Genomic DNA, 18,269 nt, shown 5'->3' with positions numbered 1-18,269 from the left:
CTACCAGTCAGGCAGGGATTTAATTTTTTTTTTTTTTAGTTTTTTTAAATTGTTTTTTTTTTTTCAGACCATTCTGATTGGGTATTTTTTTTTAACTTTTTTATATTATTTATTTTTATTTTTTTAATGGGGTGACATCAATAAATCAGGATTCATATATTCAAGGATAACAAGTCCAGGTTATCTTGTCATTCAATTATGTTGCATACCTATCACCCAAAGTCAGATTGTCCTCTGTCACCTTCTATCTTGTTTTCTTTGTGGCCCTCCCCCTCCCCCTTTCCCTCTCCAATTCCCCCCTCCTCCCTGTAACCACCACACTCTTATCAATGTCTCTTAGTTTCACTTTTATGTCCCACCTACGTATGGAATAATGCAGTTCCTGTTTTTTTCTGATTTACTTATTTCGCTTCATATCATGTTATCAAGATCCCACCATTTTGCTGTAAATGTTCCGATGTTATCATTTCTTATGGCTGAGTAGTATTCCATAGTGTATATGTGCCACATCTTCTTTATCCAGTCATCTATTGACGGGCTTTTTGGTTGTTTCCATGTCCTGGCCACTGTGAACAATGCTGCAATAAACATGGGGCTGCATGTGTCTTTACTTATCAATGTTTCTGAGTTCTTGGGGTATATACCCAGTAGAGGGATTGCTGGGTCATAAGGTAGTTCTATTTTCAGTTTTTGGAGGAACCACCATACTTTCTTCCATAATGGTTGTACTACTTTACATTCCCACCAACAGTGGATGAGGGTTCCTTTTTCTCCACAGCCTCTCCAACACTTGCTATTACCTGTCTTGTTGATAATAGCTAATCTAACAGGTGTGAGGTGGTCTCATTGCAGTTTTGATTTGCATTTCTCTAATAGCTAAAGAAGATGAGCATTTTTTCATATATCTGTTGGCCATTTGTATTTCTTCCTGGGAGAAGTGTCTGTTCATATCCTTTTCCCATTTTTTTATTGGATTGTTTGTTTGTTGTTGAGTTTTATGAGTTATTTGTATATTTTGGATATTAGGCCCTTATCTGAGCTGTTGTTTGAAAATATCATTTTCCATTTAGTTGGCTTTCTGTTTATTTTGTTATCAGTTTCTCTTGCTGAGCAAAAACTTCTTAGTCTGATGTAGTCCCATTCATTAATTTTTGCCTTCACTTCTCTTGCCTGTGGAGTCAAATTCATAAAATGCTCTTTAAAACCCAGGTCCATGAGTTGAGTACCTATGTCTTCTTCTATGTACTTAATTGTTTCAGGTCTTATGTTTAGATCTTTGATCCATTTTGAGTTAATTTTTGTACAGGGGGACAAACTGTAGTCCAGTTTAATTCTTTTGCATGTGGGTTTCCAGTTTTCCCAGCACCATTTATTGAAGAGGCTTTCTTTTCTCCATTGTGTGTTCTTGGCCCCTTTATCAAAAATTATTTGACCATATATATGTGGTTTTATTTCTGGACTTTCTATTCTGTTCCATTGGTCTGAGTGTCTATTTTTCTGCCAATACCATGCTGTTTTGTTTGTCGTGGCCCTATAATAAAGTTTGAAGTCAGGTATTGTAATGCCCCCAGCTTCATTCTTTTTCTTTAGGATTGCTTTGGCTATTTGGGGTTTTTTATAGTTCCATATAAATCTGATGATTTTTTGCTCTATTTCTTTAAAAAATGTCATTGGAAGCTTGATGGGAATTGCATTAAATTTGTATATTGCTTTGGGTAATATAGCCATCTTGATTATATTTATTCTTCCTAGCCAAGAACAAGGTATATTCTTCCATCTCATTATATCTTTTGCGATTTCCCTTAACAATGGTTTATAGTTTTCATTATATAAGTCCTTTACATTCTTTGTTATGTTTATTCCTAAGTATTTTATTTTTTTGTTGCAATCGTGAAGGAGATTATTCTTTTGAGTTTGTTCTCAATTGTTTCATTGTTGGCATATAGAAAGGCTATTGACTTCTGTATGTTAATTTTGTATCCTGCGACCTTACTGTATTGGCTTATTGTTTCTAGTAGTCTTTTTGTGGATTCTTTGGGGTTTTCGATGTATAGGATCATATCATCTGCAAAAAGTGATACCTTTACTTCTTCTTTTCCGATATGGATGCCTTTTATTTCTTTGTCTTGTCTAGTTGCTCTGGCTAAAACCTCTAGCACCACATTAAATAAGAGTGGAGAGAGTGGACAACACTGTCTTGTTCCTGACTTAAGGGGGAAAGCCTTCAGTTTAGTGCCATTTAATATGATGTTAGCTGATGGTTTATCATATATGGCCTTTATCATGTTGAGATATTTTCCTTCTATACCCATTTTGTTGAGAGTTTTAAACATAAAATTGTGTTGTATTTTATCAAAAGCCTTTTCTGCATCTATTGATAAAATCATGTGGTTTTTGTTCTTTGTTTTGTTGATATGGTGTATTACGTTAACCGTTTTACGTATGTTGAACCATCCTTAAGATTCTGGGATGAATCCCACTTGATCATGATGTATTATTTTTTTAATATGTTGTTGTATTCGATTTGCTAGTATTTTGTTTAGCATTTTAGCATCTGTATTCATTAGAGATATTGGTCTGTAGTTTTCTTTTTTTGTGCCATCCTTGCCTGGTTTTGGTATGAGGGTTATGTTGGCCTCATAAAATGTGTTTGGAAGTATTGCTTCTTCTTCAATTTTTTGGAAGTCTTTGAGTAGAATAGGAACCAAGTCTTCTTTGAATGTTTGATAAAAATTCTCTGGTATAGCCGTCAGGGCCTGAAATTTTATTTTTGGGGAGGTTTTTAATGGTTTTTTCTATTTCTTCTCTACTAATAGGTCTGTTTAGGCTTTCTGCTTCTTCTTGACTCAGTCTAGGAAGGTTGTATTGTTCTAGGAATTTATCCATTTCTTCTAGGTTGTTGAATTTAGTGGCATAAAGTTTTTCATAGTATTCTACAATAATTCTTTGTATATCTATGGTGTCCGTGGTGATTTCTCCTCTTTCATTTTGGATTTTGTTTATATGAGTTCTTTCTCTTTTTTCCTTGGTAAGTCTTGCCAAGGGTTTGTCAATTTTGTTGATCTTTTCAAAGAACCAGCTCCTTGTTCTATTAATTTTTTCTATAGTTTTTCTGTTCTTTAATTCATTTATTTCTGCTCGGATTTTTATTATCTCCTTTCTTCGGCTGGTTTTGGGTTTTCTTTGTTCTTCTTTTTCTAGTTCCTTAAGGTGGGAAGTTAATTGGTTCACTTGGGCTCTCTCTTGTTTGTTCATATAGGCCTGAAGTGATATGAACTTCCCTCTTATCACTGCTTTTGCTGCATCCCATAGATTCTGATATGTCGTATTGTCATTTTCATTAGTCTGTATATATCTTTTGATCTCTGCACTTATTTCTTCTTTGACCCATTCATTTTTTAAAAGTATGTTGTTTAGTTTCCACATTTTTGTGGGATTTTTTCCCTCTTTTTTGCAGTTGAACTCTAGTTTCAAGGCTTTACGATCAGAATATATGCTTGGTACAACTTCAATTTTTCTGAATTTGCTGATGTTGTTTTTGTGGCCCAACATATGGTCAATTCTTGAGAATGATCCATGTACACTGGAGAAAAATGTATACTCTGTCACTTTGGGATGAAATGTCCAAAAATGTCTGTCATATCCAGGTGCTCCAGTGTTTTGCTTAAGGCCATATATCTTTATTGATTCTCTGTTTGGATGACTGATCCAGAGCAGTCAGCGGTGTATTGAGGTCTCCAAGTATGATTGTATTTTTTTCAGTTTTTGTTTTAAGATCAATAAGTAGCTGTCTTATATATTTTGGTGCTCCTTGGTTTGGTGCATATATATTAAGAATTGTTATGTCTTCTTGATTCAGTGTCCCCTTAGCCATTACGAAATGGCCATTTTTGTATCTGAGTACTTTTCCTGTCTTGTAGTCAGCATTATCCGATATGAGTATTGCTACACCTGCTTTTTTTTGGATGATATTTGCTTGGAGTATTGTTTTCCAGCCTTTCACTTTGAATTTGTTTTTATCCTTGTTACTTAGATGAGTTTCCTGTAGGCAGCATACAGTTGGATTTTCTTTTGTAATCCATTCTGCTACTCTGTGCCTTTTTATTGGTGAGTTTAATCCGTTTACATTTAGTGTAATTATTGACATTTGTGAGTTCCCTATTGCCATTTTATATCTTGCTTTCTGTTAGTTTTGTGTCTTGTTTGATCCTTCTCTTTCGTTTTTCTATCTTTTGTTTTTATTTGGTTGTATTCCATACATCTTTCCTCTGTTGCTATCTTTTTTATCTCATGTGCTTCTGTGGTGGTTTTTTCAATGGTGGTTACCTTTGAGTAATAAAAAGGGTCCCTACCCAGTTCATTGTAGCGAACTATTTTGTGAGTACTTTTGCACTCCATCGTCCTTTGCTACTGTTAATCGCCATCTTCTGCCCCCCCCCCCACTTTCTTTTTGTTGTTGTCACAGTTTAAATTTGGTTTTATTGTGTTCTTCTTAGAGCTTTTACTTGTGGCTCTGTTTTTTTTTTGTTCTTTGTATCTGATTGGAGAACCCTCTTTAGTAATTCCTGGAGTGGGTGTTTTCTGATGATAAATTCCTTCATCTTTTCTGTATCTGTGAATGTTTTTATTTCTCCTTCATATTTGAAGGATAGCTTTGATGGGTATAGTATTCGTGGCTGAAAGTTCCTCTCTTTCAGGACTTTAAATATTGGGGTCCACTCTCTTCTAGCTTGTAGAGTTTCTGCTGAGAAATCTGATGATAATCTAATGGGCCTTCCTTTATATGTTGTATTCTTCTTTTCCCTGGCTGCCATGAGAATTTTTTCTTTGCTGTTGGTTTGTGTCAATTTCATTATGATATGCCTTGGAGTAGGTTTGTTGGGGTTAAGAAAACTCGGAGTTCTGTTTGCTTCTTGAACTTGAGGCTTTAGTTCTTTCCACAGGCTTGGGAAGTTCTCATCTATTATTTGTTTGAGTATGTTCTCCATTCTATTTTCTCTCTCTTCTCCCTCTGATATACCTATTATTCTTATGTTATTCTTTTTGATGGAGTCAGATAATTATTGTAGGGCTATCTCATTTTTTTAAATTTTTGAGTCTCTTTCTTCTTCTCTCTGTTGTGCCTCAAGTTGCTTGTCTTCTATTTCACTAATCCTCTCTTCTATCTGACTTGTTCTATTAGCTAAGCTTGTTACTTCATTTTTCAGCTCGTGAATTGAGTTTTTCATCTCTGTTTGATTTGTTTTTATAGTTTCAATTTCCTTGGAAATATATTCTTTGTGTTCATCGAGTTGTTTTCTGAGCTCCCTAAATTGCCTTTCTGTGTTTTCTTGTATATCTCAGAGGATTTTTAGGATTTTTATTTTGAATTCTCTGTCATTTAGCTCCAAGGTTTCCAATATATTAAATTTTTTCTCCATAGATTTTTCCTCATCTTGCTGTGTTACCTCTCTTTCTTTTGTATCCATGATATTTGATTTTCTCTTCCTTAATGGCATCTGAGGGTGGTTTTGTTGATAGTATTAATGAGATTTAATAAAGAATAAAAAGTTAAAAAAATAAAAAATCAAAAAATGTTTTTTTAAAAAAAAATTAATAATGAAATAAAGAAAAATAAAATAAAATAAAAATTTTAAAAAAAGGAAATTATTCCCCCCCTCCTTTTTTCCTCTCCTCTCCTCTTCCCTCTTTCTTGAGAAAATCTTGTGGTGAACTGTGAATTATATTGTATTAAATAGAACAAACAATGCCTGTAATGGAGGGCCTGAATTGGGGAAAAGTAATAAAGGGGCAAAAAAAAAAAAAAAAAAAAAAAAAAAAAAAAAAAAAAAAAAAAGAAGGGGGTATGGACCCACAAAAAGCAAATAAGGAAAAAATTTGGGTCAAGAATAAAATGATTTGCTTTTAGGAGTTGGTTGACTAAGAGTTATGATGAGAGGAATAAGAGAGAAACAGGAAAATGGGGGACAAATTAAAAAATTACTATTGTATTTAGTGGAACAAGAACTAGATAAAATGGAGAGCCAGGGATTGCAGCACTGGTAATGAGTTTAAAAGGTGAAGTAAAAAACCCCCAAAATGCCACAAACATAAGTTTGAGTCTGAGATAAGATAATTTGTTCGTTATTGAGGTTTGAATGAGAGGAGACGTAAAGGAGAAAGGAAGAAACTAATATAGAGGGAGGAAAGAAAGAGAGAGAGAGAGAAAAAAAAGAGGGAACCACTAAAAGAAGAAAAAAGAAAAAAGAGGAGAGAGAGAGATAGAGAGAATTAAGGGTTTTGGAGTGCAACCCTCATAGAGAGAAAGGAAGTGGAAAGAAAAGATAATGGGAGATGTAACACTTATGGATAGTGTAGTTCAAGGAGAGGAGAGAGTAAGACCAGCAGAGAGTTAATCGACCAAATTGGAGGAGGAAAAAAAAAAATCAAGAATGAAGATAAGATAAACAAACGAACAAATATAATAAAATGGGATAGGTTATAAAGTCTGCGGATTATTCTTCATTTTGACAGGTTATCTTCTTGCTTTTTCTTTTCTCTCCCTCTTCCTGGTTGGTGACTCTGTACCCCGGGTTCTGCCCCTTTGGCATGCTCAAGTAGAGGTTTGCAGTTAATAAGTCTCAGATGACATCAGAGTAATGGCAGGGTAGGAAGCAATACCGATAAATCTTCCCCAAAAATCAACAAGATCTTCAACCAGAAACAGAAAAACCTCTCCTTGGAGCCTCCAGATGTTTCACAATACACCCGAAGGTATGGTCGAGTGAAAAATTGGCTAAATATATAACCAAACCCTGAAGGAAATAGGGAGTAAGAAATGCTCTGCCTTCCTCACTAACCTAAACAGGGTGGCTTTCACTGGGAACTGAGAATATAGAAACTAAAGTGGGCAAAGGGGGTGAATAGATCCAGGCCGCCGCACAAACAGCCGAACCAGGCTGTGGCACGGAGATCCAAGCCAAGGAAAAACTCTTCCTGTGGCAACCCGGGCAATACAAGCTAACACTTGCGCCAATCCCAGACAAAGAAAGTCAAGCGGGGCAGTCATTTTCCCCGATCTCCGGGTCAGCGCATGCAGATAGTGGGTGAGAGATTCCTTCCAAAGCCCTGGGAGTGGGCGCCCGTGTTCTCCCACAGAGAGGCAGTGTCAGAAGCCTTTGTGTAGGCCGAAAGTGGAATTTCCAGACCACCCCAGTGCCCTGAAAAAGCCACGCACGGGGAGGGAGCAAGAGTCAATTCCATCGCTGGAACTTATCCATGCGGGTGGGGGTTTCACTCAGAGGGTGAGGCGGCCAGCCTGATATCCTGGTCTGCGCATGCAGATAGTGAGCGAGAGATTCCTCCGAGTGCCTCGGCAGTGTGCGCCCGTGTTATCCCACAGAGGAGCAGAGTCAGAGGCCTTTGTGTGGGCCAAAAGCGGAATCTCGGCTGCCTCAGCGCCTTGAAAAAGCCGTGCACGGGGACGGAGCGAGAGCCAATTCCAACGCTGAAACTTTTCCGTGCAGGTGGGGGTTTCACTCAGAGTGTGAGACTGCTGGCCTGATATCCTGGTCTGCGCGCACAGATAGTGAGTGAGAGTTTCCTCCAAGCGCCATGGGAGTGGGCGCCCGCCCGTGTTACCGGACAGAGTGGCAGAGCCAGAGGTCTTTGTGTGGGTGGAAGCCCCGCCTGATTATGCTAGCAGCTCTGATTGACTGAGCCTTACCCTGAGCCCCGTGCTGAGTGGGAATAGAGTGGGGAGTGGCCAAATCTTTGAGCCTCTTACTATCCAGGCAGAGGCAGCAGCAACCCCATAGCTGGATTATCAGGCTACTAATTGAGGAAGGAAAGACTAGGAGAAAGGCTCCAGGAACACGGACTCTCTCACTGGCGGAGCCTATAAATGCTAATGAGCCTCGACTGCCAACGAGACTAAAGCACAATACATGACATTGCCATAGAGACTTATCAACTGCAAACCTCTACCTGAGCGTGCCAAAGGGGCAGAACCCGGGGTACAGAGTCACCAACCAGGAAGAGGGAGAGAAAAGAAAGAGCAAGAAGTTAACCTCTCAAAATCAAGAATAATCTGCAGACTTTATAACCTATCCCATTTTATTATATTTGTTCGTTTGTTTATCTTATCTTCATTCTTGATATATTTTTTTTCCTCCTCCAATTTGGTCGATTAACTCTCTGCCGGTCTTGCTCTCTCCTCTCCTTGAACTACACTATCCATAAGTGTTACATCTCCCATTATCTTTTCTTTCCTCTTCCTTTCTCTCTATGAGGGTTACACTCCAAAACCCTTAACTCTCTCTATCTCTCTCTCTCTCTCTTTTTCCTTTTTTCTTCTTTTAGTGGTTCCCTCTTTTTTTCTCCCTCTCTCTCTTTCTTTTCTCCCTCTATATTAGTTTCTTCCTTTCTCCTTTACGTCTCCTCTCATTCAAACCTCAATAACGAACAAATTATCTTATCTGGGACTCAAACTTATGTTTGTGGCATTTTGGGGGTTTTTACTTCACCTTTTTATTTTTTTATTTTTTTTTTTATTTTTTTTTTACAGAGACAATGAGTCAGAGAGAGGGATAGACAGGGACAGACAGACAGGAACGGAGAGAGATGAGAAGCATCAATCATTAGTTTTTCTTTTTTTTTTTTTTTAAATTTTTTTTTTTTAATTTTATTTATTCATTTTAGAGAGGAGAGAGAAAGGGAGAGAGAGAAGAGAGAGAGACAGAGAGAGAAGGTGGGGAGGAGCTGGAAGCATCAACTCCCATATGTGCCTTGACCAGGCAAGCCCAGGGTTTCAAACCGGCAACCTCAGCATTTCCAGGTCGACGCTTTATCCACTGCGCCACCACAGGTCAGGCAATCATTAGTTTTTCATTGCGCGTTGCAACACCTTAGTTGTTCATTGATTGCTTTCTCATATGTGCCTTGACCGCGGGCCTTCAGCAGATGGAGCAACCCCTTGCTGGAGCCAGTAACCTTGGGTTCAAGCTGGTGGGCTTTTGCTCAAACCAGATGAGCCGTGCTCAAGCTGGAGACCTCGGGGTCTCGAACCTGGGTCCTTTGCATCCCAGTCCGAGGCTCTATCCACTGTGCCACCGCCTGGTCAGGCTACTTCATCTTTTTAACTCACTAGCAGTGCTTCCATCCCTGGCTCTCCATTTTATCTAGTTCTTGTTCCACTAAATACAATAGTAATTTTTTAATTTGTCCCCCCATTTTCCTGTTTCCCTCTTATTCCTCTCATCATAACTCTTAGTCAACCAACTCCTAAAAGCAAATCATTTTATTCTTGACCCAAATTTTTTCCTTATTTGCTTTTTGTGGGTCCATATCCCCTTCTTTTTTCTTTTTTTTTTTTTTTTTTGCCCCTTTATTACTTTTCCCCAATTCAGGCCCTCCATTAGAGGCATTGTTTGTTCTATTTAATACAATATAATTCACAGTTCACCACAAGACTTTCTCAAGAAAGAGTGGAGAGGAGAGGAGAGGAAAACAGGAGAGGGGGGGAATAATTTCCTCTTTTTATTTTTATTTTATTTTTCTTTATTTCATTATTAATTTTTTTTTTAAAAAACAACTCTTTTCTATTTTTAATTTTTTAACTTTTTATTCTTTATTAAATCTCATTAATACTATCAACAAAACCACCCTCAGATGCCATCAAGGAAGAGAAAATCAAATATTATGGATACAAAAGAAAGAGAGGTAACAGAGCTAGATGATGAAAAATCTATGGAGAAAAAATTTAATATATTGGAAACCTTGGAGCTAAATGACAGAGAATTCAAGATAGAAATCCTAAAAATCCTCCGAGATATACAAGAAAACACAGAAAGGCAGTTGGTAAGTCTCTATAGCAATGTCATGTATTGTGCTTTAGTCTCATTGGCAGTAGAGGCTCATTAGCGTTTATAGGCTCCGCCAGTGAGAGAGTCCGTGTTCCTGGAGCCTTTCTCCTAGTCTTTCCTTCCTCAATTAGTAGCCTGATAATCCAGCTATGGGGTTGCTACTGCTTCTGCCTGGATAGTAAGAGGCTCAAAGAGCTGGCAACTCGCCACTCTATTTCCACTCAGCACAGGGCTCTGGGTGAGGCTCAGTCAGTCAGAGCTGCTAGCATAATCAGGCGAGGCTTCCGCCCACTCCAAGACCTCTGGCTCTGCCACTCTGTCTGGTAACATGGGCGGGCGCCCACTCCCGGGGCGCTTGGAGGAAACTCTCGCTCACTATCTGCACGCGCAGACCAGGATATCAGGCTGGCAGTCTCACACTCTGAGTGAAACCCCCACCCGCATGGAAAAGTTCCAGTGTTGGAATTGGCTCTTGCTCCGTCCCCGTGCGCGGCTTTTGCAAGGCACTGGGGCGGCCCAAGATTCCGCTTTTGGCCCACACAAAGGCCACTGACCTGCTCCTCTGTGGGATAACACGGGTGCACACTGCCGAAGCACTCGGAGGAATCTCTCGCTCACTATCTGCACGCGCCGACCAGGGGATCGGGGAAAATGGCTGCCCCACTTGTCTTTCTTTGTATGGGTTTGGTGCGAGTGTTAGCTTGTATTGCCTGGTTGCCACAGGAACAGTTTTTCCTCGGCTTGCATCTTCGTGCCACAGCCTGGTTCGGCTATTTGTGCCGTGGCCTGGATCTATTCATCCCCTTTGCCCACCTTAGTTTCTATATTCTCAGTTCCCAGTTAAAGCCAGCCTGTTTAGGTTAGTGAGGAAGGCAGAGCATTTCTTACTCCCTATTTCCCTCGGGGTTTGGTTATATATTTAGCCAATTTTTCGCTCGACCATACCTTCGGGTGTATTGCGAAACATCTGGAGGCTCCAAGGATAGGTTTTTCTGTTTCTGGTTGAAGATCTTTTTGAGTTTTGGGGGAGATTTATCGGTATTGATTCCTACCCCACCATTACTCTGACGTCATCCTCATATTATGTTTATACATGAAACATTCATATCTCAATGATGTAAATTTTTTCTAAATTAATCAGTATGTTCAAGTTTCAAACAAAATCCCGACAGGGGTTTACATAGAGCTGGATAAACTGATTCTATAATTCATATAGTAGAATAAATGATAAGAAAAATCTAAGCTAGTGGTAGGCGGAGGTGGAGGACCTACCTGAAATTTTGTCAAGTTACTAAAGTGTGCTATGAGTAAAACAATCAAGATAGCAGTGCAACAAAGTAAAAAGCCTAAAGAAACCACTCAAATATGGGAACTTGATATAGGAGTGAGATGTCTTTATATATCAGTGGAAATTGAATTACTTCAATAAATGAATTATTTATATGTAAAAATAAAAGTATACCCTTATCTCAAATCAAGATAAATTTTACATATAGATTAAAATATAATTTTAAAATGGAAAAATTTAACCTTAAAACTGGTAGAAAAAATAAGATTGAATTTTCCCTCAGAAAGGGAATGATTACCCCCAAAGAAACAAAATGCAAGAATCAAATTAAAAGATTGATAACATTAAATCATTAAAATAAAATACTATGTGACAAAGGGCTACTGATGAAAAAACTAATCTACAAGAAATCTAATGATTTATTCAAGTATATATGCTAATAAGTAGAAGAGCCATAATTCAAACACATAGTTTTCTGATTCTAATATTAATTTATCTTGCATTCCTTTTCTTTTTTAATTATACAACACACATTATATTACTTCATAAAAATTTGAACATGAGTAAAATAATTATAACTTTAAACATTTTCCCCAATCTCAATCTCCAGTATTCTCCTGAGATGTATACATATACTTGCAGACATTTGCCTCGGGTATTTGAATATATAAGTAAAAATACAGACATTATTCAGGTGGTTTTATAGTGTACTAATGGGTCTGCCACTTTTCTTTTAAAAACATGGCTTAAAGAACTTTCCATATCAGCACAGCATTTAACAGTATGAACATAACAGCATTCATTTATTCAACTTTCTATTAATAGATCTTTAGGCTGTTTTCAATATTTTGCCCTTTAGTCATATAAATAGGATAGATATCTAAAATGGATTTTCTAGGTCATAATGAATATGTTTTAAATATTGATAACACCAAATTGCCCATACTGCTGTACCCAGATGCCCATTTCTCAATGCCTTTTCCATGGTCTAATGTTATTATTTTTTGTTTGTTCGTTTCTTATTTGGTGAGAGGGATAGACAGGGATATACAGGGACAGATAGGCAGGAAGGGAGAGAGTTGAGAAGCACCAACTCTTCATTGCAGCACCTTAGTTGTTCATTGACTGCTTTCTCATATGTGCCTAGAACGAGGGCTGCAGCAGAGTCAATGACACCTTGCTCAAGCCAGTGACAATGGGGTCAGGTCTATGATCCCATGCTCAGGCCGGTGACCTTAGGGTTTTGAACCTGGTCCTCAGCATCCCAGCCTGACACTCCACCCACTGTGTCACTGCCTGGTCAGGCCATGATCTAATATTATTAATATTTTTCATTTTTAATATTTTGGAAAAGAAAATGTTATATTGAATTTCCTTAGTAACTGCTAGGGTAGTTGTTTCCTGCTCACTGCTTAACCCTGCTCTCTGAGGTAAAAGGCAACCATATCTTCAACTCTTATAAACATCTTTTCTAGTAGACTTACTTTTCCATATTTCTAAATATATGTAAATTGTCATTTCATAGACATTATTTATTGATTTCCTATTATGAAATATAAGGATTTAGTATAAATTCTTCACTTACTTTGCATGTTCATTATCTGTCTGTCATACATGTAGCAAATATTGCCTCCTACTTTATTGCCTATCTCCTATCATGATTGTCTTGTTATAGTCTAGTCCTTAAAGCTTTTAGGTTTTGCAACTTTCCTAAGGATGTCCCTACTCCACAGTAACAAGCCATTTCTCTAGTTTCTTTTAAAACTTTTTTTTTTTTTTGTATTTTTCTTAAGTTGGAAACGGGGAGGCAGTTAGACTCCCCCATGCGCCCGACCGGGATCCACCCAGCACGCCCACCAGGGGGCGATGCTCTGCCCACCCGGGGCGTCGCTCTGTTGCGACCAGAGCCATTCTAGCACCTGGGCAGAGGGGCAGAGGCCACAGAGCCATCCCCAGCACCCGGGCCATCTTTTGCTCCAATGGAGCCTTGGCTGTGGAAGGGGAAGAGAGAGACAGAGAGGAAGGAGAAGGGGAGGGGTGGAGAAGCAGATGGGCACCTCTCCTGTTGCCCTGGCCAGGAATCGAACCCGGGACTTCTGCACGCCAGGCCGGCGCTCTACCACTGAGTCAACTGGCCAGGGCCTCTTTTAAAACTTCTTGAGTTGTGATTTCAATACTTATGTATTTTCTCCATCTGGAATTTATTTCTGTAAGTGGTATGAGGGAGAGGTCTTACCATTTTACTCAAAACGGATAGCCAATTATCCAACATTATTTATTCAATAGTATATCATGGTCTAAAATACCTCTAAAATGTGAAAAATTACCCCAAATGCCTAAACTATTTTTGAATATCTATTTAGATCTATTGGTCTTCTTCTATCCCCCAGCACCAAAATGCTTTGGCTGTTCTTAAACATTTTCTTTTTCTTATGAATTTTATAATCAGCTTTTGAATTCTTTTAAAATAAATAAATAAAATAAATAAATAAATAAATAAATAATAAATAAATAAATTCTAATAGCACCTAATTGGAATTGCACTGTATATATATATATATATATATATATATATATATATATATATGGATCAGTATGGAAAAAAAAATCTAATGTTCTTTCTATGGCCATCAGTCACACTTGTTCTTCAGGTTCAATATTTATTAGGCTAGTTCAGTTTCTATCATTTAAAAATGAACAAAGAACCAAACCTATACTAAATTAACTTACTCAAGTATTTTTACATTACTTAGCAAAAAATATATACCTGAAGATACAATATTTAAATGCTTTAGATCTTTTCATGTTATCAACTTTGCTTCCTTATAAAAGAAAAATTATGAATAATCAAGAAGAATAGGATTATTTCTATAATTTGAGAACATTTTTGATATTATTACCTACCTATAAAATCAAGGGCTGATTTATGATTATTACCAAAATTGACTAGCAAAGGCCAAAGATTAACAATACCAAAAATCATATATATATATATATATATATTTTGTATTTTTCCAAAGCTGGAAACGGGAGAGACAGTCAGACAGACTCCCGCATCCGCCCGACCAGGATCCACCTGGCACGCCCACCAGGGGGCGACGCTCTGCCCACCAGGGGTCGATGCTCTGCCCCTCTGGGGCGTCGCTCTGTTGGGACCAGAGCCACTCTAGCGCCTGGGGCAGAGGCCAAGGAGCCATCCCCAGTGCCCGGGCCATCTTTGCTCCAGTGGAAGCCTCGCTGCGGGAGGGGAAGAGAGAGACAGAGAGGAAGGAGAGGGGGAGGGGTGGAGAAGCAGATGGGCGCCTCTCCTGTGTGCCCTGGCCGGGAATCGAACCCGGGACTTCTGCACGCCAGGCTCTACCACTGAGCCAACCGGCTAGGGCACCAATAATCATATTTTTAAGTTTAAGCATTGAATATCTGAAAATTAAAATTGTTCCACATGTTATACAAATTCCTCAACATTCTACATTCTAGAATTAAATACCAACTTTAGCTTTAGGGTAAAATTAAAAGACTTAATTTGGAACAAAATAATTCATTCATCTAGTTGTTTATTTACTCAACATATTTTAATTTTATATTACACTGAATGCTGTGAACTGTGCTAGAGATGTTAGGTATCAAATAAGAGTAAGACATATCTTTATTTGAAAACAAGGAAAATAAGTGCAAAAATAATGGTATAGTAATACTCACTTTCCCTTCATCTCTTGGGCTATCACTTAAATGTACAACTGGACCTGGATGAGTCTTTGTAGATCTGTTAAATCAATTTAAAACAGTAATTAAAAAATAAATATTAAAACACCTTACCATTAGAGACTGGAACTAGAAATTAAGATTATACTGGAATATACTCCCAATATCCTGGGATTTAGCATAGATTCATTTGATTTGGGGGTTGTTTTTCTTTAAGACTACTTTTTCTTTCTTCTACTAACTCTATTAAAGTAGGCATGCTTTTTAAAAAAAAAAAATCAGGTTTAAGAACAGAGATCCATATTAACAATGGAATTCTTTATTATGTATTTGTTGCTGAATCTAGCTAGGCCTCTGAAATTTTGAAATTAAACTTTTATTTATACACAAAAGAAAAACTTATACAGCCACAAGGGTGGTGATGTAAACCTGTTTCAAGCAAATTGAAAAGTACATACCTGGTTTAAAATTTCCTTTGACATAAAATCTCTGATTTTGCTCCTACAAAAAAATACATAGGCTCCTACAACTTAAAAGACAATTCTCTCTAGTAATAATCAGCATAGAGAAAACTGACCAACTAGGTAAACCAAGTTTGTTGGTTATGTCTCATTTATCTGGTTATCTAGGGTAAGCGATAACAGATCATTATGAATCTAAGAGCATATTGCTAAAGAGATCTGTGATCTGTCAATATAACTGAATTTATTCTACCCTGATATCTAGCATGTTTCTTTTATATTTCCTACTTTAACTTAGGTCATTATTGAGTGTAATTAGGTCATGGTTAAATACGACATGCCCTGTATGACCACAGATCTATTATTGCTAAATTTTCCACATCCTTTCCTCAGTGATCTAAGTGTGCCAGATTAATTCTATTATGATTATACTGACATAGCTATAATTATTTAACAACTCATGAAAATCATGAAAGACTCCGCACAAAAAATTAAAGGTTTAAATTTTAGAAACTGTTTGAAATCAGAGAAAAGTTAATAAATAAAAATTTACTAGATATTCTGTTAGTGGTTTTGCCCTAAATTTTCTCATCTGAAAACGAATGTAGTAGTACTAATCCTAATGAACAACTGTGAGGATTAGAATATACATACAGCACCTAATATAATACCAAAACATAGTAAATACTGAATAAGTACTATGTATGATGGTTGTTGTAAACCATTGGAATAACTGAAAATCAGAGTTACTATTTGCACTCTAGAATATATCCAGGAAGAAAAGAAACTAAGCAGGGCTTTATAAAAACTTTACAGAGCTTTCAACAGTTATATCATTTACACATAAATGCAGTATTTTATTATAGTATAAATGCCTCTGATAAGGGACAATGTCCTTCAATTATCCTTTAGGAACTAAAAATATCCAACATACCACAAACCTCTGTCTGTCTCCTGGGCTTGATTGGAGCAAAAACCACAATAACCAACCAAATACATAAAGTATTTTACATAAAGAATGTTCCATATCAAAAAATGTTTGGGAACCCCTGCATTAAACAAAATTAAATATTTTCTTCTTTTATAGAACTTCTTAGGGTTTTATTTTGCAAATAAGCATTGCAAATCTTTAATATTTTCCAAATTTATTGACCCATAGAATCCTTTTTCATTGACCATATTAAGGAAATCACTGAAATATACTTTGAGAAACAATAGTTAGACTATTTGCAAGAATTCCATTTAGATCAGTGGTAGTCAACCTGGTCCCTACCGCCCACTAGTGGGTGTTCCAGCTTTCATGGTGGGCAGTAGCGGAGCAACCAAAGTATAAATAAAAAGACAGATTTAACTATAGTAAGTTGTTTTATAAAGATTTATTCTGCCAAACTTAGTGAAAATCCAACATAAAGTACTTGGTAAGTAATTATTATTATATGCTTTAACTTGCTGTAACTCTGCTTTATCAATTTTATAAAGTAAAGTTACTTCCCTACTTTATAAATCACCATTACTGTGGAACCAGTGGGTGGTTAGAAAATTTTACTACTAACAGAGATACAAAAGTGGGCGGTAGGTATAAAAAGGTTGACTACCCTGATTTAGAATCTCAGACTATAATACAGGGGTCCCCAAACTATGGCCCGCAGGCCGCATGCGGCCCCCTGAGGCCATTTATCCGGCTCCCGCCGCATTTCCAGAAGGGGCACCTCTTTCATTGGTGGTCAGTGAGAGGAGCATAGTTCCCATTGAAATACTGGTCAGTTTGTTGATTTAAATTTACTTGTTCTTTATTTTAAATATTGTATTTGTTCCCATTTTGGTTTTTTACTTTAAAATAAGATATGAGCAGTGTGCTTAGGGATTTGTTCATAGTTTTTTTTATAGTCCAGCCCTCCATCGGTCTGAGGGACAGTGAACTGGCCCCCTGTGTAAAAAGTTTGGGGACCCCTGCTATAATACAATCAAGTTCAGAAAATAATCTAGCACTAAATTTCCACTATTTGTAATGACTTTTTCTAATTATAGAAGAAATATAATTTACTGTAACAAAAAAAACCTTAGAAAATACCAAAGTTCAAAGAAAAAATTTCTCATTATTTCACTGCCTATATATGACTGAAATTTCATGGTATTTTTCTGACTTCTTCCCCAACATTAAACATCAAAAACCATCAAGCATTCCTTGCAAAACTTATGTCCATTAAAGACTGACAAAAAAGTATGTATAGGCCCTGGCTAGTTGGCTCAGCAGTAGAATGTTGCCTGGTGTGTGGCAGTCCCAGGTTCAATTCCTGGTCAGGGCACACAGGAGAAGCAACCATCTGCTTCTCTACCTCTCTCCTCCTTCTCCTTCTGCAGCCATGGCTCGAATGAGCAAATTGGCCCCAGGAGCTGAGGATGGCTCCATGGCCTTGCCTCAGGTGCTATAATAGCTCAGTTGCAGAGCAGCAGAGCAGAGGCCCCAGCTGGGCAGAACATCAGTCACAGATGGAGGTTGGCGGGTGAATCCCGGTCGGGCACATGCAGGAGTCTGTCTCTCCGCCTCCTTCTCACCTGATTAAAAAGTCTGTATACTGTACTCCAGATTCTATAAATCCCACAAAGATTACTTTAGATAGACTTACCAATAACCTTATATTCATATAATATCTAAATAAGGATAAAGCCCAGCAATTCTTCTAAGTATCCTTATTTATCAATATTTCTCTTCTTCCCAATCACCACATGGCTGTTGAATTTCCCTTGTAAACTTTCTATTTCTGTATTTTAAATATTAGTAATCCTTTGTATTTTGTCCTATACTGCCATATACTCCCATATTAGATGTGGTCATGAATTCAAGAGCCCATAGGAGCCAGGCAGGTATTGCAAATAAGTTAAATAGGCTAAATAACAGCTTTACTAAACTGGATAGCATATTACTCACCTACAAAAGCAAAGTTATTAACTCATTTCCAGTTGATTACCGTCTGC

The 18,269-nt window shown here is 37.5% G+C and overlaps 1 protein-coding gene across 4 annotated transcripts in view; it reads right to left on the bottom strand.

Moving 5' to 3' along the window:
- The window catches only part of STXBP5L (syntaxin binding protein 5L), a 351,861-nt gene that overhangs the window by 240,406 nt on the left and 93,186 nt on the right, over positions 1 to 18,269 (bottom strand). For all 4 annotated transcript variants that reach the window (XM_066347937.1, XM_066347939.1, XM_066347938.1 and 1 more), the window contains exon 7: positions 14,830 to 14,893. In XM_066347937.1, the coding sequence (XP_066204034.1) occupies positions 14,830 to 14,893 (64 nt within the window). The remainder of the gene's footprint in view (positions 1 to 14,829; positions 14,894 to 18,269) is intronic.

This window comes from Saccopteryx leptura, chromosome 8 (genome assembly GCF_036850995.1).
Source record: "Saccopteryx leptura isolate mSacLep1 chromosome 8, mSacLep1_pri_phased_curated, whole genome shotgun sequence".
NCBI classification, from domain to species: domain Eukaryota; kingdom Metazoa; phylum Chordata; class Mammalia; order Chiroptera; family Emballonuridae; genus Saccopteryx; species Saccopteryx leptura.
Note: the sequence above shows the minus strand (reverse complement) of the source record. Positions and strands in the feature narration are given on the sequence as shown.